Genomic DNA, 26,646 nt, shown 5'->3' with positions numbered 1-26,646 from the left:
AAAACACAATCACACACAATACAATGTGTGACTGTCACTACCATACACAGCGCAGGACAGGAATGAGAGTGTTGCTGGAGGAGGGATGAGGAAAGAGAGGAAACAGCACATCTAAAACCATCATGGAATCATTGATCAGCTCGTCTTTGATTGGAGGTTTACATCTGTGACACGTCTGGACCGCCTCTCTGCAGAAGAACCAAATATCAGACATTGGAGTTAACCAGACTTGATAACATATATTTCACTTTTAGGAGGACCGGTTGAAAGTTGGATTTGTAAGGTAAAACACCAGGTTTACCTGTCTGCTGTACTGCACAACACAAACAGAGTGGATCATGGGTAAGTACTTTTACGCATGATATACTATAAGTTGTTTCTTTTATATGTTTTATTTTTTATTTTGAAATTAAACATCTCCAAATCAATGAAAATGTTTAACCTCATAATGGAATATGAATATATTGATTCTTCTTTAACCAGTCTCATATTTACTATATAAAAGCAGAAAGTTGCACATTGCAGAATTGATGAATGTCAGCTATGTGTGTAAATGTTCCTAGAAAATACTTTTCTGGAAAGGGAAAAATAAATCTGTTATTGAACCTTACAAATAAGTCATTGAACACAATGTAACAAAGTTTTAAGTAAAGTGGTAAAACTCTGAGACATAAATCTGCATAAAGACTGTAAACAGAGTGTTAAGATATGGATCAGATATCTGCCATTTTACTTGTCAGTGTTTTGCACTCTGTCAGAAATGACTGCATTACTTTTCTCTTGTATTAATGGACCACAATGAGTCAATTAACCTTCACTTGGCTTTCTGTCAGCAAACAGCTCAAACTACTGTGTTATTACTGTTTGTCTTCACAACTCTTTTCTTTAACAACAGATCAGAATGACCCTCAAGGTGGATTACATTGATTTGACATAAACAAAGCTAGTTATAACTGTTTGTCATTTACACACACAAGTGTACATAATATACAAACAACATACAAGCAGGTGTTCACATGTGTCTAATTAGATGTTAGCAATCAGAATGTATCTAATTGTGTTTAAATGAATCCCAATGACATGAAATGATCAGCCCGCAGAGTATTTGAAAATGTAACTCTTTCTTTATATTTTATGGGACGAGGTAATAATTTACTGAATATACAGAAGGAATAATCTTTGTATGTTTAATAGATGGTTACATCGACTTAACTTTTTTATTTTTCTTCAACACAGGGCATCCACATCGGAAAACATCTGAGACACAAATATGGGGCATTTTGAATTAATAATGGCCAACAAGCCTGGTCCCATGATAGCCTCTGTGCCAAACCACTCATTGACAAATCACACCACCACCCCATGGGAGCTCAATCCAACAGTTCCTGCCAATGTGGGCATTGTCACCAGCTCCCAGTCCCAGATCAAAGACCTGTTTGGGTTGTTCTGCATGGTGACCCTTAACCTCATTGCTCTGCTGGCCAACACCGGTGTGATGGTGGCGATTGCTCGAGCTCCTCACCTGAAGAGGTTTGCCTTTGTGTGCCACCTTTGTGCTGTGGACCTGCTATGTGCAATCCTCCTTATGCCTTTGGGGATCATATCCAGCTCGCCATTCTTTGGCACTGTGGTTTTTACTGTCCTCGAGTGTCAGGTTTACATATTCCTTAATGTTTTCCTCATCTGTCTGTCCATACTCACCATTGCAGCCATCAGCGTGGAGCGTTACTTCTACATCGTACACCCCATGCGCTATGAGGTCAAGATGACCATAAACCTTGCCATTGGTGTGATGCTCCTAATCTGGGTTAAATCCCTCATCCTTGCTTTGGTCACATTGTTTGGATGGCCATCTTACGGACCTCAGAGCTCTATAGCTGCAGCTCATTGCTCTCTTCATGCAAGTCACAGTCGTCTAAGAAATGTGTTTGCTGTGCTCTTCAGTGTGATCTGCTTCCTGGTTCCTGCTGTGGTTATCTTCACCGTTTACTGTGCCGTGTACAAAGTAGCTCGTTCTGCTGCCCAGCAGCAAGTCCCTGCTGTCCCAACGTGGGCAAATGCCAGTCCTGAAAAGAATCGCTCGGATTCAATCCACAGCCAGACCACCATGATTACCACCAATCGCACTCTCCCCCAAAGACTATCTCCAGAGAGGGCCTTCAGTGGAGGAAAGGCAGCTCTCACTTTAGTGTTCATCGTGGGACAGTTCATGGTTTGTTGGCTGCCCTACTTCACCTTCCACCTGCAGATGTCCCTGAGTGGCTCCATGCACAGTCCCGGGGACTTAGAGGAGGCAGTCACCTGGCTGGCGTACTCTTCCTTTGCGGTAAACCCGTTCTTCTACGGCCTGCTGAACAGGCAGATCAGGGAAGAACTTGTAAAATTCAGACGCTGCTGCTTGACCCAGCCGTCAGAGTTTGGGGCCTCCAGCCATGAGGGTTCCCTACAGGAGAACTTCCTCCAATTCATACAGAGAACCAGCAGCACAGCTGAAACCACATCAAACTCTGTCAACTCCTGTCCCAGAAACACTTCCGACCAGGGGGTGAAGATCCCTGGACAAATACCTGAAGACCATGCATAGACATTGACCACCATAAGCTATAGACAGTGCTAACATAAAGTCTTCAGGGTATTTCATTTCTGTTGGATAGGTAAAGTCTGTTTTAAAACAACATTTTTACAGAAATACTGTCTAATTCTTGAAATGATTATGGTGTAATGTACATGTAACTAGGTGAAAGTAGTGTTAACTTACAGTTTTGGTACCATTAATCATCTCTCCAGTCCACTCTGGCCACAATCCCCTTTCTTAAGGAATATTGAAGTATGTATGGGGTGGCAAGCTCAAAATAAAAAGCCTTTATTAATTCACAAACATTTTGAGTTTAATCCTAAAGTATTTTCAATTGTTTGGACTTTCTTGAGCTCATGGAATTAGCTTATAAGTAAGCCATCTTGCATGGTTGTCATTTAAGTTGAGAATTACGACAGCTTAGGGCCAATTATGTACAGGCTTGAATGAGACCATAAACTAATGGTTAACCTAAAAAATGTGAATCTGTCCTAAAAATACTGGCTTACATACCCAGTGCCTTTTTGTACTTTTACAGGTAGGCTTACTGATTTAAGGTCAAAGTGCTGTGTACTATACTCTAACAGGGAAATGTTGAAGTAGCTGTACTTTAAATGTCCCCTTGTGCAAATTTTATATTCATATTAAAAACTGACCAGATTTTAATGATGTTTATGATTTTTTTTTGTGTGAAAACTGGACTCTAATTTTACAATACTAAGGTCATGAGCAGATGGATATTTCAATGTTTAATTGTTTTTCAGAATAAACTATTAATTTGTATGACATGAACATTAGGGATCATTGTATCATGTTTAACATAAATACAAAATGGAGTGTTCAAATGTTATTTTGGTGAAGTATTGTCAAGTATTGAGTAAATGTTGCAAAGCAGCGGTCATTTGGCATAAGATGATAAGCAGCACATTGTGTGGGTCTTGCATATAATTAAATGATCCCTTCAGAGCACTCACACCGTGGATGTCTGCAGTGTGAGGTACAATGCATGCAGCAGATAATGTAAAAGGATAGATGGTGAAAGTCATCTACCCATGTTGTCATGGAAATCAGGTTAGCTGTGACTCACATAGTAACAGGGACCTTTGGATTGAATGTATGCTTTAGCTTCAGATCCTAATTGGATTTCAATAACTGTCTCTTGTGCCTGATTTCCATGTGGAAACTGATTACACACAGCCTTCAAGTTCAGTCAGCAGCTCTTTAACATGTGAATAGAGGCTGATTACAAAATAGTCCCTGCTTATATGGAAGGCTGTGAGACAAGGACCCAGTGAGGACGGGGAGTCTAAAACGATAATCATTACAGGGCTTTGATAATGTTCTGAGAGTGGTTACAAAGTGCTATTTTATGGCTTCTGCTCTTTGTATTAGTCTTTCACAAACAGAGGAAAATACAAGTAACCAAGAACAGTGTGGCCAAAGCTAATAAACACCATTTTGCTGTTTAGCTGTCATTAACTTACATAACCTTGGGTTGTGTGTTTAATACTGCACAAGCCAATGTCTAGCCAATCATTTTAAGACCAGCAGGGTAAATTTTAAAGTGTTAAAAATGTGTTTGCAGAGATTTGAATTTCAAGAACCATCGTTTCCATCCAACAATAGAGCCAGAACAAAGCATCACCTATAGATGTATGAGCAGCATTTCTCAAACTAAACAACAACAAAAATAACCAATAAGTTCACTGGATGGCTCTCATATGTCCTCTTGTTACATGTCTAAAAGATTTTTGCATCAATTTTGATCACATGACATTCAGACAAACATCTATAAGGTCAACACAAACAAGGGTCTGGAAAAGTGGACACAACGTCAGTAGGTGTAAACGAACAGCTTTAAGTCTGATTGCACACAGGTGCTGACAGGCAGTGCAGAGGCAGAGCATTTTTTATTTCCAAGTAATTAAATTAAGATATCGTGATCAACAACAACAACATCGACAGCTGTTCTAATCAGCAGGAGCAGCAATCTTAGCCAGATACTTCCAACAGATCACTGTAGTGTATATAAGTATTTATATCTGTTCAGGCTGAATAGCTGAGCTCCCACTCCAAAATCCAATCCAACATTTCAATGACCTAATAAACACATAAAACAAACACACACATAACACTCCAACATGTCAGCATGCACACTTTGAGGTCTCCTGCAGTTTGTAAGAAAATAAAAAGTCTTACAGTCATGGGTTGTATTGAGACGGATTATATGTGTTAAATTTGTAGTAAGCCAGCACTTCCCAAACAATTTCCTTTGGGCCCCCACCTACTTGTTTGAGGACCCACATAAAAAAAGTGATACATGTCTTCAAAAATGTACATAAATTATGACGTACCCAGACAATTATGATTGAGTTGCAGACTATCCAGCTAGAAATGATGACTCTGTAATATAATCTGTGAAAAATGTTGTGATATACTGTAAATAGGAGTAACACAACACATTCCACCGTGGTAAATCAAACTGCATGAGTACTAATAGTAGTAAATTCATGATGTTTTATTTAATGATTAAATCAGGATTTGTTGCAGATTAACCGAATGTGTGTTTGTTTAGCAGACGATCTACAGACCTCAGACATTTAACACAACAGGACATGCTGTGCTATTCATCACCATAGTAACCACACACACATTGTTAATCATCAGCTAATCAGACCCTGCCTCCACTCTCCCCCTGCAGTACTGCTGGGATTTGGTAAACAAGCACTCTGGTATTCTTCTGTCAAGCATGTAAAGAAAGTGAGCTACACGGGTTTATAAGATTTAATTATCTGATGGAAAAATCATTGATAAATTGTGATTTTTTTTTTTCTCTCTAAACCCTACAGCGACAAAATGTGGCCAACAGAGTGCGCTATGCAGCAGTATATCCCTCCTTTTGTTTGGACGTTACTGACATGGGGGCTTCTAGGAATTAACAACAAACAGTGAGATACGTGCTGCCTGCCAAACGTCTGGTCATGCTTTCCTCAAAATGGGAATCACGTCTCAATCAGATATTGGACTCAGATTGATGCCTGTCTGTGGAATGTTAATGATAAGTGTAAATAAACATCACAATCTGAACTCAAGTCATATTAAATTCACAGTGTGTAATCACACAGTCAGATGCTGCTGCAAAGGTTGAAAGAAAAGATGTTCTGTAATATGAACAGTAGTAACATGTCTCGGATAAAACAGGACCTCCTTTTTTATTGGTGGTGCAGAAAGAGGAATCCAGGTTCCTAGATCACGAGGACCCCTTGATAAGGGGCCCCATGTCATAAGGGTTCTTTGAAATTTGACTGACTGCCTAAATTCAATATTCACAATTTCTACAACATAGTTGTATGTAAAAGGGATAGCTCATGCTAAAAAAAACTCAGAGAGGATAATCGTCACGCTCTGCTTTCCCCATATTCAGGCTGGATCACATAAACATAATGGATAGCAGGAATGTAAATGAAACCTTTGAGTAGGTATTAAAAGAAAACTTTTTTACAATTGTGTTGATACTAAAGTTTTTTATTTTATTTTTATTTTTTGTGAATTGCTGAATCTACCATCGTGGATAAAGTAGACTTCAGGGTTAAAAAGCATGAAGGATAAAGGGCACCTAAGTTTACCTTCAGAAGTTTGCATCGACCCCTTGACCATTGATAAAATAATTTGCCAAATATTTTTGTGAATATCAAACATAAATCATTCCATCCATACCACCTTACAAGGACCTTTATGACTGTGTAGATATAAAGTAAGTCTAAGTCTGTAGTACCATGTCCTATTGAGAACTGTGGTAATCCATGTTTGGTAATCTTTAAAAGTCTGTATCTGGATCAGGTTGATTAAATCTACAGAAGGAAACTGATTTATCTGATCCTAGAGCAGAATTATGAATTTCCTAATTGGAATCATTCTTATCTAGATTTATACTTTTGAACAACCTGACCCAGGGTCCATTTTAACATCTTGTAAATGGCTATATTAGCTTGTAACAGTATTTCACTACATTTATACTTAATAACATTAGGTGCATGTTGACAGTTTGGCATCATCAGCTGCAACAACTACTGAGAGGCACTCAGAGTATTATGAATCATTTTTTCTCCGTCAGGGATCTGGAAGAAATCAAGAGAGGTATGAATATAGCTAGAGTCTGTAAACTGTAAGTTAACGCACGTACCTGGAAAACCACAATTTGTGCAAAGACAACACACTGTGTTGTGTCACACTCGGGTGTGACACAACACAGTGAAGTGAATACAGCAGCGAGTCGTCTCAGAGGGATGCTTGGAAGGACAGCTCTTGGCAAGAAGCAGTGAAGTCTGCTCTTAATGGACTAACACTGTCAGCTCTGCTCTGTATAACAATGACAAGGCCAAAATACTGAGTGCTAATGATCAACACAACGTCTTCAGTAGGAAGTGGAGGTAGATTTTATTAACAATGCCATTAACAATGGTGACAGGGCATTTCTTGTGCAGGTCTTAATGAGACTCTCCATGTAGTGTGTCACATGGAAAGTGTCACTGACAACATGCCTTTAAAAGCCAATAAAGGCATTTCTCAACAGGGACAAGGAGGTCAGCTCTCCACTATGTTCCACCTGGGTGTCAGAGACAAACCCTGCAGAAGTTATCGCTGTAAGCCATCCTCCTGCTACACCCTGCACATCCTCTACATTTCCAAAAACATGAACACAGAAGCCAACCGAGCTGGGGCAAACTCAGATTAGTTGAGGTATCGAGGATCAAGGATTAAAAGAGAAAGGACCAGCAGGGGAAGGGATGGAGGTCAAAGTGGACGTGCAGTCTGAAGAGATGAATTCTAACCACAGTGACACAAGCCAGGCTCTGATTCAAGACAGGGATCCCAAGAGAATCAACAAGAGTCTCAAGGTAACTAATGTGCACTGTCACAGGGACACAGGGCAAACTGAGGAAAATTATTATTTAAATGAACAAACCTGCTGAACACGCTCTGCATACTACTGCGCCTCTCCTTCTGTCTCCATTGAACCCTGTGTAACGCAATCTTGGAGTGAAGCAGAGAGACGATTCATGATCTCAGGAAAAAAAATTTTTTTACATAAAACTTCTTATTCTGGCTTCTTGTTTTGTAATATGCTGGCTGATTTATTCATGTTTTTGTTCTAATGAAAAATCAAGCCCAATGTGGCAAAACTAATATGTTGCATAATACTGACCTCAAGTGGACATGATCATACATACAGCTCTTGTTTTGCTCCTTCATATATGGTGTCCGCACCATACAAGTTCAAAAGGTGGAACAAAATGTCATTGTTTGCTTTAAAAAAAAGGAGCTTTTTGCAGTATGTTGCAGTATATGTGCATCGTTCTCATTATTTTGTACACCCACACTCTTATAATATTTATCAGAGTTCTCTGTGTTCAGTTGTACAGGGGACTCTCACTTACACTTTTTGTGTGTTTTGAGGTCACGTTTGAGGATGTGATTGCAGAGCCTCCCTCTGTGCGGAGCTTTGATAAAGTATGGCTGTGGAGTCACGCCCTATTTGAAGTGGCCAGGTTGTGGTTCTACTGTTTCATCTCCCTCCTGCTGGCAGTACCGCTCTCACTGGCTGCAGGGCTCCTCTTCGCTGTGCTCAGCTGCCTCCACATCTGGTTAGATGTTGTTGTTTTTTATACTGTTACAGGCAGAGAAGAAGTGCCAAATGATTCTGAGTGAAGAAGGATTTCTATTTCTGTTTGGATCAGTGACATTTAATCTTGTTTTGTCTACTTCCCTGTATGTCTCCAGGTTGATCATGCCCTTTGTGCAGCTCCTTCTTATCAACATGCACTGGATCAGGACGGTGTGGAGCAGCATACTGAACATTCTCATCAGCACCTACTTTAGCAGTATTGGAAAGTGCTGCGGCCGGATCACCATCCATCTGGAAAGACATGAAGACAGATAGAAAAACCCACTGTAGAGATAATTGGTTAACACAAAGAGAGAACAAGCGAGTGGGAACAGATTGCATTTGAATTCTTTATAGATTATTTATATTGCACCATAATTGTCAGTGATTATTTTTTGGTTGATTGTCATGTGTGGACATTTGGTACAAAACTAATTCATACAAATGTACAGAAAGAGAAAGAAAATGTGTATAAAAGCTGCAAAAATAAATGATTTATACTTATTCGCCGATCATTTCAATGTACATACTGTAGAAATACCAACCAACATAATTACATTGATATTGACATAAATATAAATAAACATTTGCTTGTAATATAGCATTACATTACTGTTGAGTGTTTATTGTTCAATATTCTATAAAGGATTGCAGCATCATATAAAGCTGTTGCATTGTGAAGTGAATCATCATGATCAGAGTATGAAGCCACATTGAACATCTGGTTAGCCTAGCTTAGCATAAAGATCAGAATCATGGAGCAACAGCCTAAAAACCTTTAAGAATCTAAAGAATTAAGAAATCCTGCCCACGCTTTTCTTTAGAGATAAATGTCATTTTGTAATTAATGTAAACATTTTGAATAAGTGATAAACACTGTTCATTCCAAAGGAAGCATGACAAATATTTGTGAACTAACCCGGGTTAGTGATACCCACTCCCACCATTACACTCTATATGTCTAAATATAGGTCAGAGCACCCAGCGTGTCTACACTAAATGTTAGACAGGGGCTGGTGCAGTCTCAGCTGATTGCACTGACACGCACAGAGGCGGAGGTATGCCCACTATGACTCTTTGCTGAACTATTTCTGTCCCTCTGCGCCTAACTGGCCTTCACTCTTGCTAAGAATACAACTCTAATTGGGTTGGCTCCCTATCATATGCACTCTGATCCCATTCCCCCCAAACTCCTCATCCTTGTCCTTGCCACCAGGGAACCCGGGCGGGGAACATCAGACTTCACTCCAAAAGTCACACTTCCTGTTCTGATCTTACACCCCTTCTGATTCACTCAGATAAATAGCAACAGAGAGCTGGTGTAGCTGCTCCTTCATTGGCAAGTTTTCATTGGCACACCCTCCTCTTCCCCCTCATATTGGAGTTTGTTTATGCGATGTGCTGTTATAGAAAGCTATGAGTGATAGCAACAACTGCTCAGCTTAGGGAAGGCTGAATCAGAGCTTTATTTATGGGGATGTTTGAATTGTATGGATTAGGTTTAGCTAAAATCAGGAATTACTGGTAGAAAAGTCTCAAATCTGTCGTTTTGTGATTGCTATTTTAAACATTTAAATGACTAAATCAACATATTTCACAGGTGATAAAGGGTAACCCGGAGGAAACACCTTGTTTAAAAGGAAATGGCAGATCATATATTTTCACTTTCTTTACTTCTTAGTCCAGGTAATTGCATTGCATGAGTTGCATTTTCTCTAACCCTCAATTAGTTTGTTGTGTTAAAGGTTTTTTGACCGCTATACACCGCTAGCTTTAGCCTGTGCATGTCCCCCAAATGAAACAAAAAAAAGCTCCGGGCAATCAAAAAGCGCATCAACAAACAATGGTTAGCTGTCGAACTGACTCTATGACACAAAGTTGTTTTAGTTACCACAACCATCAATAAGACTTGGGTTTATTTATGTGAAGGGTTTTGACATAAAAAAACATGGGCGTGGTTCCCCCTTTTCATTATATTCAGATGAGGATTCCTGGTATACTGAACATTTTGATGAATCCAATCTTTTTATGGCATGGAGTAAGTGTGTTAACTCTTTTGATTGTAATAATAACCAAACAATCAGTATTAAGTACAGCATAATTGTAAGGTGTCAGTAGAGTGTTTCTAACTGACATAATAGTGGCAGCTTACTTAGTTGGACTGTGTTATTGATATATCACATGACCTACAGTTTCACTCACACTTCTGTGACAGCACGTTTGTCTCCTCTGTTGTGCAGTGTGGCTGTAAAAGCAACAACAAAAAAAGTTGTTTTAGTTTCAAAAAGTTTAGTATTAGAACACAAAACAGAGTCTAAAAGAAATCCAGAGCGAGAGGGTGTGTTTGTGCTCCCTGCCACTCTTTGGTGGAAGTTCGTGCCAGTGTGCAAACCCTGCCCAGTTAGCCCCACAACCCTATGTGAAATGTGACACAAGCCTGGGTTCTCCTTTACGGCATGCCTTTTCTGTCTCAGTGCAGTACATTGTGTGTGTGTGTGTGTGTGTGTGTGTGTGTGTGTGTGTGTGTGTGTGTGTGTGAGGGTTGTAGTGTTTGCAGGGTGGGGGTCAGGCCTCCATTTTTACCAGGACGTCTGCAGCAGCTGTCCACTGGCATGCCAGAGGGAGCGTCAAAGTGGTGATACAGGGGTTGAAGTGAACTAAAAGGCGTTTGATCCGTTTATAAGCTTTTACTCTCGCCGTCTCTGAGCGATCCAGGACCTGCACCCCCACCATGGCGGATCAGTACCAGTACAACACCAATGAGGAGAAGATTGTGAAAGACAGCCACACCAAGGAGATCGATCTCATCAACAGAGACCCAAAGCAGATCAATGAGGACGTGGTGAAGGTTTGTGCTGCATGGACACATCACCTGTCACAGAAGGATTTAAGGTTCATTGCCCCTGTTCCTGTGGAAAGAAATAAGCAAAGTGGTTAGTGGGAACCCAGACATGGGAATAGGTTACTATACTGTCTAGAGCCTTAAATAGTCCAAGTTCTATTCCTGTTGCAGAGGATGAAGTTTATTTTGGGAAACGGGTAGAAGCTCGTGAAATTGATACACTCTGCCACCGTGTTTTATTTAAGTGTGACCAATGTTATCCTGATTGTTGCCATGTTGGAGCAACAAAATATTTTCTGCAAGGACAGACTTTGAGATTCAGTTTGTTTGACCGGAAAGAGGTCACATTAACCTGATACCTGAGGAGTGTGAATCACGAGATAAGTAGAATACATGATTTACATACCTCCATGTTTGCATGAAGAACTTCAATGAGTCTGATCAGGAAGTTACTTAGAGTGATAAAACTGCAAGTTTTAATACCTTAAGTCATTGCTAATTCCATATTTTAACATGACCTGTACCATCTTTAGAACAGTTTTCCTGATCACTAATTTACCAGCGTTAGATAACACAGGTTTCCTTCTATTGTTCCACTCTGATTGTTCTTCTGCTGAATCTGTCTCAAGCAATCCCTCTAAGAGCACAAAGAGAGCAGGCCTCACAGAGAAAACGTAAAACATGTCCACACATTCATTCAGAGGATGTTCTCTCCAGGTGCTATCTCTACAGGAGGCGGACAGCCACTCGTCACTTCCTGTACTGATCCTGTCCGATGGCTGGAAAGAAACAAAAAGGTTTTAGATGGGTCGGTGCATCTGGGGGGCGGTGATTACAGAGAAGTTAATTAACATTTTAGAGCACGGTCCTTTTCCTAGAATGGGAGACTGTCCAAAAATAAATAAATAAATAAATGAATGAATAGATAAAAAATAATTAAAGATTTTGTATTTCCTCTTCTGTATTTTCCATGTGATGAAATCAAGGGTACTGAAGATGAGCTTTTTACAGAGATTTAGCAATGCCATTAAAGCCACTCCATGGCTCCACTGCTACAAATTTACCTGTATGCCTCTACATTAAGTTTTATTCCATTAAGTGCAACATTTCTTTCTGTCGTCCCTGCAATACATTTGGAGTGTTAACACTTATATCATCACACTCTACTTCCCCTGTGCATAATATTTAGGGGCCACAGGCTGAGGTGAAGTGTGCACTCAAATATGTATCTTAATGAAATCCTCTCACGAATTTGCTCGCAGGTGGAGTTTGAGGATGTCATTGCAGAACCTGATGGCACACACAGTCTGGACGGGGTGTGGAAGCTGAGCTACACCACCTTCACCGTGTCCAAATACTGGTGCTACCGCATCCTGTCTGCTGTCTTCGGCATCCCTGTTGCTCTGCTCTGGGGCTTCCTGTTCGCCTGCATCTCCTTCTGCCACATCTGGGCTGTGGTTCCCTGCATCAAGAGCTGTCTGATCGAGTCACAGTGCATCAGCCGCATCTACTCTCTCTGCATCCAGACCTTCTGCGACCCCTTCTTCGAAGCCTTGGGCAAGATCTTCAGCAGTGTGCGCGTGGCACTGCGCAAAGAAGTCTAAGAAAAACTCAGCCTAGTGTTTGTGGGTGTGATGGGATGTAGTGTGGTACCTTTTTTATACACCAGAAGATCAGGCCTGGCATCTTGCTTACTCCCTCATACGTCCTCCTCCTCCCCTCATAACATGCTCCACCAGATTCCCTGTGACAGCTGCAGCAGGCGGCAGGCTTCTGTGACAGCTCTGGCACTCCTGGAGGCCTCAGGGCACCTCAGTGAAGGAGAAAAGAGCCGCCCGGCATGAGGAGGATCTGTCTGCCCTCATTTATTCGTTTCACAAAAAGCTCAGGCGATTGCGCATGGTTGACAACAAACAACATGGATTCCACCACACTTCTGCACCTGTAGCAATGCTGCCTGTATGAGTCACTAAGAAGTCACATTGATGCTGTATGTCGCTACGTGTGATATTGTTGAATTTTATATCGAATTGACTTTTAAAATCCTAAATGTGTTACTTTTAAAATGTTAACCAATAGAGAGAAATAATTAGGATGTAGACTTTTTGAAGATTAAAAGATAAGAAACATGTTTTGAACCAACTGTGATAATAACTTTGTGTTATCAGAGTTTGATGAGGAGTGTATTGGATCATCTTGTCTGCATTACAAGTACGTAATACGTTTAAGTATATTAAATATATGTAACTTACTTATAATGTAGAGAAATTAATACCGGTCTGTTTCTGCTTCACTGTTTTATTTGGATTATATATGTGTATATTACTTTTGTTGCTTTTTTCCCAGCAAATTAGAAATGAAAATGTAAAACAAAGAGACTTGTTGAGACTGTCAAAAGTATTTGTATTATGTAGGGCTGTCAAAGATTACAATTTTTAGTCACAATGAATTTTTTTTTTGGTCCAAAGTAAAATAAGACATTCAAAGATGTAGCAGTGTCTTTCTTTTCCATGGCTGTGACTTGAGGGAGACACTGCAGAGGCGGGTAAGGAGGGAAGAAAAGACAACAGCAAGTTAAATAAATGCAGTAAAAATTGGAAATAGAGTTGTCAAATAAACTATCATTTAAGCACATGATGAGCTACTCTTGTGATTCAGAAGATGATAAGTAACTATAAAACTATATAAAGCTTGAAGGTAGTAGTATAAGTGGGCAGTAGTTGACATTATATGTACAGTGTAAGGTAAGTGAGAAACCACATATCAAGATAAGATTAGTAGAGACACACAGATTCAACATCTGTCAAATGGTGTGATTACTAAAACTGAACATTAATAAGGTGGTTTTCATTGTAAAGATAATATATTTGATTGTTATTATTACTAGGGCCCGACCAATAGGGAGTTCTTGGTGCCGATACCGATATTGATATATATGCAAATATCGGCCGATATTATCGGCTGGCCGATAAATCGTTCGGGTTCTAGTTATTACCCAGGACTTTTTTTCATTAATGCTCCTCCAAATCATTTGAAGTGATAATGTATGTGCTGTAATTAAGTAACTGTTATTTAAATGTCTCTCATACTTGAAAAAAGAACAAAATATTTGATGTTTGAATAAATATTTACTCGACTGACTAAACAGTAGACTAATTAGCTTGGAAGCAAAGAAAACATGGGTGAATTCCTGGGCAATATTTACCTTTGATGTCACTTCCTGAAGGATACTGCACCAACTCACGAAACAAATGTTGGCTCAAGAAACCTTCAAATACACAAATTACTTGAGGACATTTAGGAGTCTCTGCAGTGTTCAGATTTCATTTTGGGGCTGAGGTGAACAGGATGTTGGAAGTGTTAAAGTGCTGCCAAAACTTTGCAGGAACTCAGTGACGTTATTGATTCAGGGTGGACAAACATCCCTGTAGGACATTCCCAGCAAGCGTGCCAAGTTTTTTCTTCAACCATCCCCACAAAGAGAGCTCTAATGAGCATCAGCTAAAGGTGAACATAATAGAGGTACAATAGAGTTGTCAGGGCATTTGTTTTGCTGCTTTCATTCTTATTTATTTTCCTTTTTTTCCCCTTTTTTTTCTTCTTTTCTTGACTTTTCCTTTTAAAACAATTAGTGCTGACAGCCATGACGTATCACATATTACAATAGCTCAAGTAACAGTTTACATGTGCAATCCAAATGTAACAAAGTTAATATCATTTTACAGATTATTCATAACACGGACTAACACCAGTTTTAGCCTCTACAGGTGACATTAACTAAATCAATAGTGTGGCTGGCCAAATCATTCAAATATTCTCTTTTCCATAAAGTTAACATATATACTTCAATCTAAAAACAAAGACAACAGAAGTATTCAGTTCATTGCTCAGCCTGGTAAATGATTATCGCCGCATATTTTTTTATGAACAAAATATCACATCCTTTATAATAGCTGTACATGTTTCTATTTACACTTAAATTATAACTTTACATTGCAAAGACATGGAATGGAGAGAAATAAGCCATTTGCTTTTCTTCCCCCTGAGCTGAAGAGCTTTCAACGGGAGTTGAACTGCTTGTTTTTTTTTTTTTGGGTGACAGCACGTTGTGAAAGGCAGACTAGAAGGGGTTAAATAAAAGCAAAAGAGGAGGGGGTCCTTATGTGCTGGAAGTCTGTGTGATGCTCCTCTGACTGCTCGTGCTCTTTATGACAAAGGTGGAGGAGATGCTCTTGTGACTGGAGTCAAAGTCACGCTCACAGTGACACTGGGAGGACTTGAGGTATCGAGAGGAGCAGCACAGAAAGTTCTGCCGCAGGTCGTGGAACAGATGCCCGGCGAAGCACATGTAGATCCAGGGGTTACAGCAGCTGTTGAGGCTGGCCAGCAGCATGGAGATGATGAAGGGCATGGCTGTAGGAGACCAGAGAGAGCGGGAGGACAAAGTTAATGTGATGTCACTACAGAACCAGCAGATTGTGTTTTCACTGGGAATGCTTCTTTCAAATAACTGGAAGTGTTACATGCTCGCTAAAAGTTTATCAACCGCCTTTCCTATCACATATTACCACAGTTCCTGAGTTTGTACATGTAGGCTTTGTACTTTCTGCAATATTGGTTGATCAGTTCTTAAAGGCTTTATATGCGACTTTTTGATCCAGCAGATGTCGCCCTTGAGCACCAACATGAAACCAAAACAACTCGCGCTGCATTGTTGTGTTAGCATGCTAATGCTAGTTATCTTTATTATGCTCGTATCTTCACACTGCATGTAAATTTACCTGAAATGAGCGTGATCTAGAAACACAGTTAAGCAGTGAGTACAGTATGTTATTCTTCTTTTCTCTAGTCCCTCAATTAAACAACTTTTATACATGAGGGGAGGAGTCAGCCGGCCGTCCAGGCGATGTAAACAAAGTGAAGATAGGACTCTGAAAACTCTGAAAACATCACAGACAGTGGGACTCGGGTGTTACACCCATTGTAGACAGTCATTACTCACAGAGTTATTTTCAGAGGATATACTTGATTTCTATTACATTTAAGTGTAAAAAAACACATATAAAGCCTTTAATACAACAATATATTAAAATATTACATGAACCTTTTTAACGATTTCTGTAGGCCTACAGATATTTCATTCTTTATTCATTCTAATGATAACTTTAGCTTCACCTTAGTTTTTAACAGCATGAGGTTCCCATTTGTAGTTTTGAGGGAATTTCTCTTCAACTCTAAGGTGACTTAATTTTAAAGATGCATTTTGGTGTTTTTTATACACTGAAATCAGGAAGAGAGAGAGAGTGGGCAATGACATGCCACAACAAGGCACAGGTCGGATTCAAGCCCGGGCTGCTCGCTTTTGAGGAATGTAGCCTCTGTTGAGGGGACACACACACTAAGCCGAAGCGCCCTAGCCTTAAAGGTGCAATATGTTAATCTGACACATAGCGGTAAAAATTGGTACTGCAGTCCAAATTCCAAACATTGAAGAGAGGCGTCTCTTCTTGAAGAGAAGATTCCCAGTGCTTGAAATCATAAACATAAGAATATAAACGGTTACCTGTTCAAAATAAGCAGGCTGAATACACTTTCATGTTCCTCATACAACATTATAGAGATACCTCACTGCAGAGAAACCAAACAGAGGAACGCTCGATGACATTTACGCTATGTCAACTTCAACATCGCTCTGACATTTTACAAATTAGTTTCGGATTAATCGTAACTGCCGTGCACCCCGTATTTAACCTCTTCTTGCTAATTGCTAATCTCTCTCTCAGCCTGCCTGCACTCCTGCTATTCATGTGTTGTCTCCAGTGACAGGCAGAGTAAATGATCTGTGGAAGGGCACACAAGACGCATGATAATCAATAAGGCTTGATCTTCAGCTGTTATGGGTTTGATGAATTTGAATTAAGGATGAGTTTAAATTAGTGTAGAGCATTCGATTGGCCTTTCTTTTTACAGTGTCAAAGGTTTTACAACGTTTCAGTTGTAATTTGGAGATGTACAAATGAACATGGCAGACAAAGAAAAGCTAAGACAAAAACTATAATTAATGTGGGAAGGAAAAGAATTCAATCAACAAAAAGACAATCAATAAACATTGTAGTTCATGGATATTTCTCAAATGTAGATATTAATGCAGCTGGCATGGATGGAGGTATTAATTTCACTGGAGATAGTGAAATAGACAAATTGGTGGTTATTGGGCACTCTCATCATCTAGAAACTCATTTAAATAATGTGGGGAACAGTCACACAGACATCTTCTCTGAAATGTAAAGACAGAATAATCATCCCCCAGGTGGTGCGTACATCTGTCTGAGTGTCAGAGCAGAGACTATGAGGCCCTAAAGACGCTTCAGTAAGTCATTATCAAGAATTATTAAAGCGGCTTCTTAAATGAGCATTAGCTGTAATAGAATTCAGATTTATACAAAACAAGTCGGATTGAGAATGCTTCTAAGACACTCATGTATTATTTTTCCTGCTTGTTCAACTCTAAATAAAGATTCATTAAGAAATGTAACACTTGCAGATTGAACACTAGGCTGTGATGCAGATCAATGAAAGACTTGGTGAGTCAGCATCAGAGGGGGCCCAGAGGCAGCACCAGGTGATATTTTTGTCACACAGAATCGTTTGGGAGCTTGTGTGAGTGTCTGATTCAGGGGTTTAACCTTCAGGTGTTTTTCTCCTCTACATAATGGAACCTTTTAAGCTCTTAAATGGGAAACACCAGGCTTTAATGCCGCCACTCCGACAGAGCCTAGAGGACTGAGGCATTTGACTGTCCCCTGAATATCTCAAATTAAAATTGAGAAGCCTAATGGGGAGCTAAAGCTGGTCGACGTCTTGTCTGTGAAAAGTCCAAGCTTCTTCACTGTGACTCAAATGTTCAAAATGTAATATATGAAATGCAGTAGCTCAATAGTTTTTCTGGAACTCTGAGCGCTATGTGTTCAGGTATGTGATACACAAAATGTTCTTTTGAAATAGTGTTTCAAATTGTATGAACCAAAGTACTTTACACAGCACTGTTATAGTATACTGTTACAATTTAGAATAAAACCATTGTTCTACATTCTTGGATAAGTGCACATTCACCTTCTTTTTGAATGTGAGACAAGAAGACTAATGTCATTCTTTATCTTTACGAGGAGTATGAGTCTAAGATTTATGGGCCGGGCTGGAGATGTGCGGGAGTCTGCATTTAGATTCAGGCATAGAATCTGCTGAGATGACATCGGCTTTCTTCCAGGAGTGGCCTTTTAAAGACAGACACCAACCTTGAAGAAATAAACCTACGTTTATGTCGAGGTGTCAGCTTGATGGATGGAAAAAATGGAACGAGATTTATCAGGTGAATCTCCCAGGAAACAGATGTAAATGTTTGGAGGATTGAGCCAATCACAGACACACAGATGAAACATACAGTTTTTTTCTGAAACCTGGAAAACACGGCCACAGTGAAAATTCTCAATTTTCATGGCTCTTCTCTGCCAAACTAAAACAAAAGCTTTATGTGATATGCACGGGATGTTTGTAAAATAATAAAAGAGATCATATTACATGAACCATATAATATCATAATCTGTGTTTGAGATCTGCTGCTACATAAATATTTGCTGTAAATTGGCAGGTTACATCGTGAATAATGTTTACACTATTTTTTTTTTTTGGATATAACCCTCATCTGCAGTGAATCTAGGGGGTGGCAAAGGGTTACCTTGAAATCTGATTGGCCACCCCAAAACCCCAAACTGTGATTAGCTATTTGCTTTGTCAGAGACGAGCCTTGTGTTTAAACCAACTGTTTGGGCTGTGTTGAAACAGGCTTCTAGTGGCTCTCTTTGAACATTTCCTTTTGCAAGTCTTTTTTCAGTTGGGAGTTTGAAGACACGTCTTCTTTTTAATCCCTCAAGAATGAAGCCAAGCAGGTTGATATGTTGTTCATCTATTGTGTTACTTTTTATAGTTACAGAATATTTCAGACACTTTATTGTAAACAATTAAAGTCAAAATCATTAGTTGAGATAAAAAAAGTGTGTGTGTGTGTGTGTGTGTGTGTGTGTGTGTGTGTGCGCGCACGTGCGTGCGTGCATGCGTGCATGCCTGTGTGGGAACACACATAAGTCAGAAGAAAGTTTTATAAATGGAGAAATGTTGCCATCTGTGTCTGCCATTTTTAGGTGAGCTCAATATGCAGGAGTGGTCTTAAATGTCACTGTTTACAACAAAGAGCATTAACCATTGCTGGACAGGTGACTGAAGAAGAAACACATTTGGGGCAGAGTATACCCACTTCTCCAGACACCTCTGTACAGCTCAGTGCCCCAGTTAGGTGGTCCCATGCAGTCCACCCCTGCACCACACTTTCTTATGTGTCACCAGTTCTGTGGTAGTATGGTGTGGGTCATGCAGTTTGTCATTCATGCTGACCAATAGCATTTGACCTTTTTTTCTCTCCAAAATGTAACCTATATCTTTTCCTTATTGAATACGTGCATTTCAATGAACAAAAATCCATCCTGTAAACACTTTTCAAAAAACTGCTTCTGGGTTGTTAACATTAGAGACATGTCTGTGCGTTCTCAGCTCTGTGGTCAGGGCTCACGCTTTCTGACTCCAATGGACACTTTATCTACGCACACACAGGTGACACTCCAGCCTATCTTCTGTACACAAACACTGGCACGTGTCGTTGCCAATCAAGGCCTCCCTGAGTGTCGCTCACGTGGAAAAAGACCCTATCAGACATCCGCCTCCTCCCTTTCTTTTTTTCCATTCAAAGCCTGAAGAAGCGTTGTTGCTCTTTTCTTGCATCTCTAACTTTCAGCATCATTGTGAGATGTAGCATCTAAGCCAATTACTGTCATTTCATTATATCCTACAACATGCCTCCTTAACAATAAAGAGGAAGATGACAGCTGTGTATTGTGCAACGGTCTCGCTCCAAAATGTGTAAATAGCTGGAGTGAAAAAGAAACTTCTTAAAGAGGATGACAGCAATACACAACCTGTCATCTGCACCCTCGAAAAGAAAATGTAAAGAAAATAACTAAGGCCTAAATCTCAAGCTCCATTTACTTTCTACTCACATAGATGCTTCCTGCAATTTAGTTAGTTAATATAGTTATTTTTAGCTTTTACAGAGTGAGATTTTGTAGAAAATGTTGATTTCTACATATTTCACATATGTTTCATATATACCATATTGATATACAGAGGCCTCAAATCGATACCAATTTTTTGCTAATACAACAAATACACCATACTTAAAATATCTAAATGAAAGCCTCTTCAAATAAATCACATATTGTCTTTCACAAGCATGTTAGGGCTGTTTACTAAGTTGCACCTTAGTATAATGAAATAATGGCAGAAGCGAAGCAGTTCAAGGAAAAACCCCCGTGAAGTCACACTGGCATATTAAAACCTTTTTTTTCATGGGGTGTGGTCATGGCCCAGTGGATCGATAAATATAGGGAGCACATACAGTAAATGGCTCCTAAGTGGCTGCTTAGTGGGCCATTGTGGTTAAATGTCAACGACGCACTCCAACATGCCCCACAGGCACAAATACAAGCTGCTCTGCGCGTTGTGGCGCACACTAAGTTGATTAATGATTAGCTGTCAGTCTGTCCCTGCAGCGGGCGGAGACGGCTCACAGGAGCCTGGGAAACAAATTGTGTATGCACTTTGAAGGTCTTATCAATGATGTTTGTTACCACACAACAAGTGAAACATTGGAGTGTGAGGTGTTCCTGATGAACCCTGAAGCAGCAGGGAACAGAGCTATACAAGTCACTACTCATTCATGACTTTGGACTTCAAAATGATGTTTTATTGTTAAGAAGTGAAGCAGAGACGTTTATAAGTTCTTCATCACTGGCTGTTATCTACCATTTTCTGTACCATTAAGACCGATAAGCAAAGTAAAAATTCATTCTCAGTTGCTATTGAGTACCTCAGAAATAAATCACTCTTTCTGTCATCTTCATTGTTATTACTTTACGCCTCTCTTTTAAATATATAGAAAGGAGCCATTTATGTTTGTCTACATGAAATTACGATCCAATTTCTTTGTTTTTAGCTTGTGGTACAATTTGGTGTCTTGCAAGATCCCTCATGTGAAGTGTACATGTGTGTATAAATGATGATTCGATGAAAATGATCAAGATTCTGCAGTCAATAGCAGATAGACAGCTGCCATTACGGCCTACCTGTAACTTTCACGTCGGTACATTTCTATCTTTGAACTATGGATTGGAACTTGAACAATGTTGGCTTGTAGGCTAGTGTTGGAAATGGGCATGACTGGAGTTTGTGAGTATTGGCTACAGTGTGAACTTAAGCTAATGAGAGTATAGCCTATATGTTCATATTTACTTATGTCATTTGTTACAGTTGTGTTTAATTGCAGCCCACTTAAGATGTTTGTCAAAAATGACATTTTGTTTTGTGAATGATATTTTGTATGTTTATTATTAGAATAAAGAAGTTCTAGGAGGAGTTTCAGATATTATGTTCCTGACTGTATTTGTAACATAATGATGTATTAACAAGGGACAACTGAGTATGATGCATCACTTTATATTAGGCTCCACAAACAGAGAAAGGCCCCATTAGCTCCTCAATCGTTTCCTAATCAACGGATCATTAACTACACTATAAAATCTGAGGAGGAGTTACTCATTAGCTAATGCTGTGCTAGGATTACTTCCCCAAATGCTGTCCCATTGCCAACGCCACATACACTCACAAATATGCACACCATGTGCTTCGAATAATTTTTCACAATTGGCAGATACAATGGTCTACATTTTATTACATTTGTTTGTTTTTTCCCATTTAGTTTTGAAGTGACAAACCTCTGGCAGTGTGATAAATGAGAGCATCAGTTCAGTCGGTGCCATCTCTGCATGTGCACCGCACCCTGCAACCCTGGCACTACAAAGTGGACCTGCTTTTTTTCTTTTCTTAAGAAACAGAAATACAATTCCAGGAACTGGCCAACTGGAATGAATAACAAACAAATAGACATGTCTCAACCTGTTTTATTTATTTGTTTATTATATCATATTGTATTTTTTGTGGCAGGTTGAGGAAAGCCATGCGCTGGTACCCTCATGCGTAAAGGTGCGCATCACAATAGGATGTGGCACACTGTAAGAGTGTAACATTGACTTATAAATCAACAAAATCATTGTTTTTGTGTGCTGTGTCTTAAAATGTTTTTCAGTCCGCACATAATAGTGAACTGTGAGCTTCAACTTACCCTCACGAGGCGCAGCTGGATCCCAGGCAGACCACATCTGCACAGAGAAGAATGGGGTCCAACAGACGATGTAAGCCACGACGATCACAAAAGTCATTTTCACCGTGGTTATCTTTGCCTTGGAGATGAGCTTCACGCTGCTCACCCGCGCCAGCGCGTTGCCTTTGGAGGTTTTGGGCGTCAGGCTGATGCACTGCTCCCGACGGGTTTTCAGTTTAAAGTTTTGCCATATTTTGAAGCTTATCAAGCCGTAACATATGCTCAGTATCGCAACTGGAATGATGTATATGGTGAGACTGATCCATGTGATGTAAGCTTTGGCTCCCCACGGCTTCACAAAGTCTCCCCAGCAGTCATACACCCCTGATCCCGGAGAGCCGACCTCTATCAGGGAGAAAATAAACATCTGCGGGATGCTGAACAGCAGACTCAACACCCAGGAAAAGATGACATAAAAACGGTCTTTTCTTCTGTGCAAAGAGCGGAGAGGCTGACAAATGGCCAAACACCTGTCCACGGACATCAAAACTAACATGTAGGTGGAGGCGAACATCCCAACAACCTGAAGGTATTTCACCAACCTGCACAGAATGTCCGGTCCGTAAAACCGAAATGTAATGTCCCAGATAAGTTGAGGGAGAACTTGAAATATAGCCACCACTAGATCTGCAATGCTCAGGTGCTTCATGAAGTAATACATGCGGGACTGGCTGTGCTTGGTGGTGTGGATGGCCAGCAGGACGCACAGGTTCCCCACCAGCGCCAGAAACAGCACCAGAGCGAGCACCGTCACCTCCACCTTTGCCACCTCCTCATTCCGCTTCAGAGGGTTCGTCTGATTCAACAAACCGGTTCCGTTAAGGAGGTTTGAGTTCCGACACGTCTCGTTGAACTGCCAAAAGTCACTTTCGTTTGATATACTTTCCATTGCCGCAGTCTGGTGCTCTGCAGATGCGTCAGGGTTTGTGCAGTCATGCAACGGCTCAAACGATCACCTGGAAGTCCTGCTGGTGTCCACAAAGGTGACTAGAGGAGTGGTGAGCTCAAAACATGTTCCATTAATTAAATGTCAATCACTCATTCTTTCTGAAAAATGACGATTTTTGACAGGGGCAAATATTTCCACTATTATCCAAATAATAGGTACATTTGCTAAATTGTGTGCGCCAAAATAATCTTACTTTAGCGGCAGAAACTACAAAACAGAAAAACAAGGGTCTAAAATCATGACTTCCCCTCCCTGAGCATGGATAATTCTCCAAAATCAAAGTCTGCGTAAATCCAAAAAATAGCAGCCCTGGGTCGAGTACAAAAGTAGAAATAACAAATATACTATAACTGGATATTCAATCAAAATTAAACTGAGCCGCTAAAAATATAACGAGAAAGAAATAATGCTACACAAATCATTTGGCTCCATCATCATCTCTGGTGAGAAACAGAATGACCAGCACCACAGAACACAAGCCCCTGTTATATCTATCCCCGGTTCAAACAATAAACAGTCTTAACCATCACCACCACAAGGGGGCGATATGATTCGTTCAGAAGTACCCTCCGTGTCCCACTCTGCCGCTAGAGCCCCAATTCTCCTCAGAGAACATCCACATGTAAGTATCCGAGTCAGGCTTTCCCTTTTCTACATATCAAGACACGTGAAGATTTGCATGAAGCCTTTCATGTCAAAGCATCCTTTTTTTATCTTCTTTTTTTTTTTTTTTTTTGTAAATTGTGTTGAAATCCCAGGAGCACGAGGTATAACATTTTGTTTGAGACTTAAACTTCTCTTTGGTTTGAAGTTGTTGTTAGGAAAACTACCATTAAGAATTAGCTGCACTTTTAAATCCTCCACGATTGCTGTATGACTTTTAAACATTAAAGGTTACAGGAAAATATCAAATGTAAACATTATTTGCAATGAAAAGTGCTTAAAATAAAGGCTCATTTAGTTCTTTCTAGATTTTTTGTCAGATTTCCAACTCCTACTGAAGAAAATATACACTGTTTGGATTTACAAGAGGATAGTGAACATAGGTATACAAGCTTATATTGGCACAGAGGTATGACATCATAAGTAATGATTCATATCTAATGATTATAAATAAATGACTTTCTTGAAACTTTTCTGAGCTGTTGCTTGCACACATCATAAAAAAACCCAATAGGTTCTGTTAACATGTGATGTTTTTACTTTTGGACAGTGGAATCGGCTGTGCTGCTTTAAGCTCTGGAACAGACATGTTTATGTACAGAGGATTCCAGATAACAGGACTGGCATGACTTACTGTATTTAGTGTTGACTTTCTGTTGTGTGATGATTTTGTTATTTCTAATGTTCAATTCTGGTGATTCCTCTCAACACACATCTCCTCTTCTTCCTATTTGTGTTGCAATGTTACAAAGATGCTGTTGGCTAAATTGTTTTTTTTTGTTATTAGGTAATTAATGGTAAAGTAATGGCAAACATTTATATTAAAATTTCAATAAAAACACAATGAAAGCACAATTATCAGAGTTTCACATAAACAACGAGCAGCCAAACATACAAATACAAAAAATACATTATTATACATTAAAAGACAGAAATAACAAATATTAACAGCACATTATTGTCAAGATCATCCACAAACACATCAGGGAGAACATCTATGGCCAGATGTGTCCGCCTCCAAGTTATTTAACATCCTCTTAAAAGCATCCAATGAGAACAGCTCGTTAAGTCTAAGCTCTTTTTGTCATTCGTTCTAAGTAAACGAAGCAGCAAACTTAAACACATTTTTCTGATGAAGGAAGTTGACCTTAGACAGACTTGTACTAATAATAATAATAATACATTTTATTTAAAGGCGCCTTTCAAAAGTGTCAAGGTCACCTTACAGAGTAGAGATAAAAACAACAAAGTAACAACACAACGATAAAGTTAAGGTTAAAAACACAAATGTACAGGATGTAAAGGAGTTCTGAGACCGAATGGAGAATGATCAGACTGAATATGACAGTTTAAAAAGATGTGTTTTGAGATGAGATTTGAAAATGGAGAGAGAGTCGATATTATGGATTTGTGGTGGGAGGGAGTTCCACCAGAGGTGGGGGGCAGAGCGGCTGAAGGCCCTGGACCCCATGGTGGACAGGCGGGCGGGTGGTGCAGTGTAGATAAAAATGCGACAGTGTTTAAGTACATGTAGAGTCAAAAAAGTCCATCCAAAATAAACATCATCTGCCATTTTTTAAACATGTGCTCTCTTTGTATCATGCCTGTTGCTTCAAATGTAGCTATATGCTGAAAATACATTTTATTGGACACAGTCCTGCTTACAGGGTTAAAACATTTCAAATCTGAATTTGTCTACAACTTTGCTGCTTGTTCAATTTCCAGAAACACAGTGACAAACCCTGTGGGAAAAAGGCCTCTGGTCCTATCTAGACCACAGAGTTGTTTCCCCTTTTTGTGGTTGTGGGTTTTGGAAAATGTCAGCTCCACAGGAATTTCAAAGCAGCAACATAAAGACTGAAGATGATTCAGCACGACTGGAAATTTTAATGAAAACAAAGAATGAGGGTGCATGAAGTCTAATGATGTGACTTGTGAATTTGGAATGACATATTTAATGAGATACATTATTGCTGAGCCACATGAAATGAGCCTGTAATGGGTGTAACTAAACAGGCAATAGTGTGAATACAACAATAACAAGTGCAATTTTCCACACATAATAAAGGCATCAAATCGGAAAGTTTGGCCTGGCTAGAACATTGTTACAAGTCCACAACAAGTAATTGATGAGTGCTCATCATTTAATGGAAATAACTGTAGAGCTGCATGCAAGGCATGGTGTTCCTGCAGGTTTTATGAATGAAGATATATTTTTTTTAAATGTGAGATTATTTGATAAAAAGTTTTCTAAAGTAGTTTTTTCAACCTTAGTTTATATGAAAATGTAAGATATTAGAGTCAGAAGGTAGCTGTACAAGTAACTCAAATGCTACTTTAATCTTTCAGTGCCTTGCTCAGTGGCACTTGGCAGTACTTTGGCGGCGATCTGGCAACTCTCCAGCTACCAGACCAATTTCCAGATTAAGTCTGCCCCAGGACTTGAACCGGTTCCAAAACCAAGTCCTTACAAGCTGAGCTACTGCCGGCCAATTATTGTTTACAGATAGTAGTTTGAGTTACTTGTTACTTATGCCAAAGCACCAGCAGTGCTGGTATTTTGTAAAACTGCACTTCCTCTTGTGTGATATTGGTAAAATGGATTGTCTTCTGATTCTAATTTGGA

At 39.7% G+C, this 26,646-nt stretch overlaps 4 protein-coding genes across 4 annotated transcripts; 3 read left to right on the top strand and 1 right to left on the bottom strand.

The window, feature by feature from the left end:
- Positions 1-9: 9 nt before the first annotated feature.
- On the top strand, positions 10-3,241 carry gpr61l (G protein-coupled receptor 61-like). The gene is made up of 2 exons (XM_020642131.3): positions 10-342; positions 1,237-3,241. The coding sequence occupies exon 2, from the start codon at positions 1,271-1,273 to the stop codon at positions 2,582-2,584; it is 1,314 nt and encodes a 437-aa protein (XP_020497787.1). The 5' UTR covers positions 10-342; positions 1,237-1,270; the 3' UTR covers positions 2,585-3,241.
- Positions 3,242-6,996: 3,755 nt separating this feature from the next.
- Positions 6,997-8,844, top strand: LOC109990113 (caveolin-2-like). The gene is made up of 3 exons (XM_065955512.1): positions 6,997-7,473; positions 8,033-8,220; positions 8,357-8,844. The coding sequence occupies exons 1-3, from the start codon at positions 7,363-7,365 to the stop codon at positions 8,514-8,516; spliced, it is 459 nt and encodes a 152-aa protein (XP_065811584.1). The 5' UTR covers positions 6,997-7,362; the 3' UTR covers positions 8,517-8,844.
- A 1,955-nt stretch (positions 8,845-10,799) lies between these two features.
- cav3 (caveolin 3) lies at positions 10,800-13,568 on the top strand. Its single transcript, XM_020642155.3, has 2 exons — positions 10,800-11,088; positions 12,345-13,568. The coding sequence occupies exons 1-2, from the start codon at positions 10,972-10,974 to the stop codon at positions 12,684-12,686; spliced, it is 459 nt and encodes a 152-aa protein (XP_020497811.1). The 5' UTR covers positions 10,800-10,971; the 3' UTR covers positions 12,687-13,568.
- On the bottom strand, positions 13,440-23,844 carry oxtra (oxytocin receptor a). The gene is made up of 3 exons (XM_065954518.1): positions 22,370-23,844; positions 14,288-15,495; positions 13,440-13,615 (listed from the first exon to the last, which is right to left on the bottom strand). The coding sequence occupies exons 1-2, from the start codon at positions 23,295-23,297 to the stop codon at positions 15,242-15,244; spliced, it is 1,182 nt and encodes a 393-aa protein (XP_065810590.1). The 5' UTR covers positions 23,298-23,844; the 3' UTR covers positions 13,440-13,615; positions 14,288-15,241.
- Positions 23,845-26,646: the final 2,802 nt, after the last annotated feature.

The sequence above is a fragment of the Labrus bergylta genome, chromosome 5 (genome assembly GCF_963930695.1).
Source record: "Labrus bergylta chromosome 5, fLabBer1.1, whole genome shotgun sequence".
NCBI lineage: Eukaryota > Metazoa > Chordata > Actinopteri > Labriformes > Labridae > Labrus > Labrus bergylta.
This window is presented reverse-complemented; position numbering and strand designations above follow the sequence as displayed.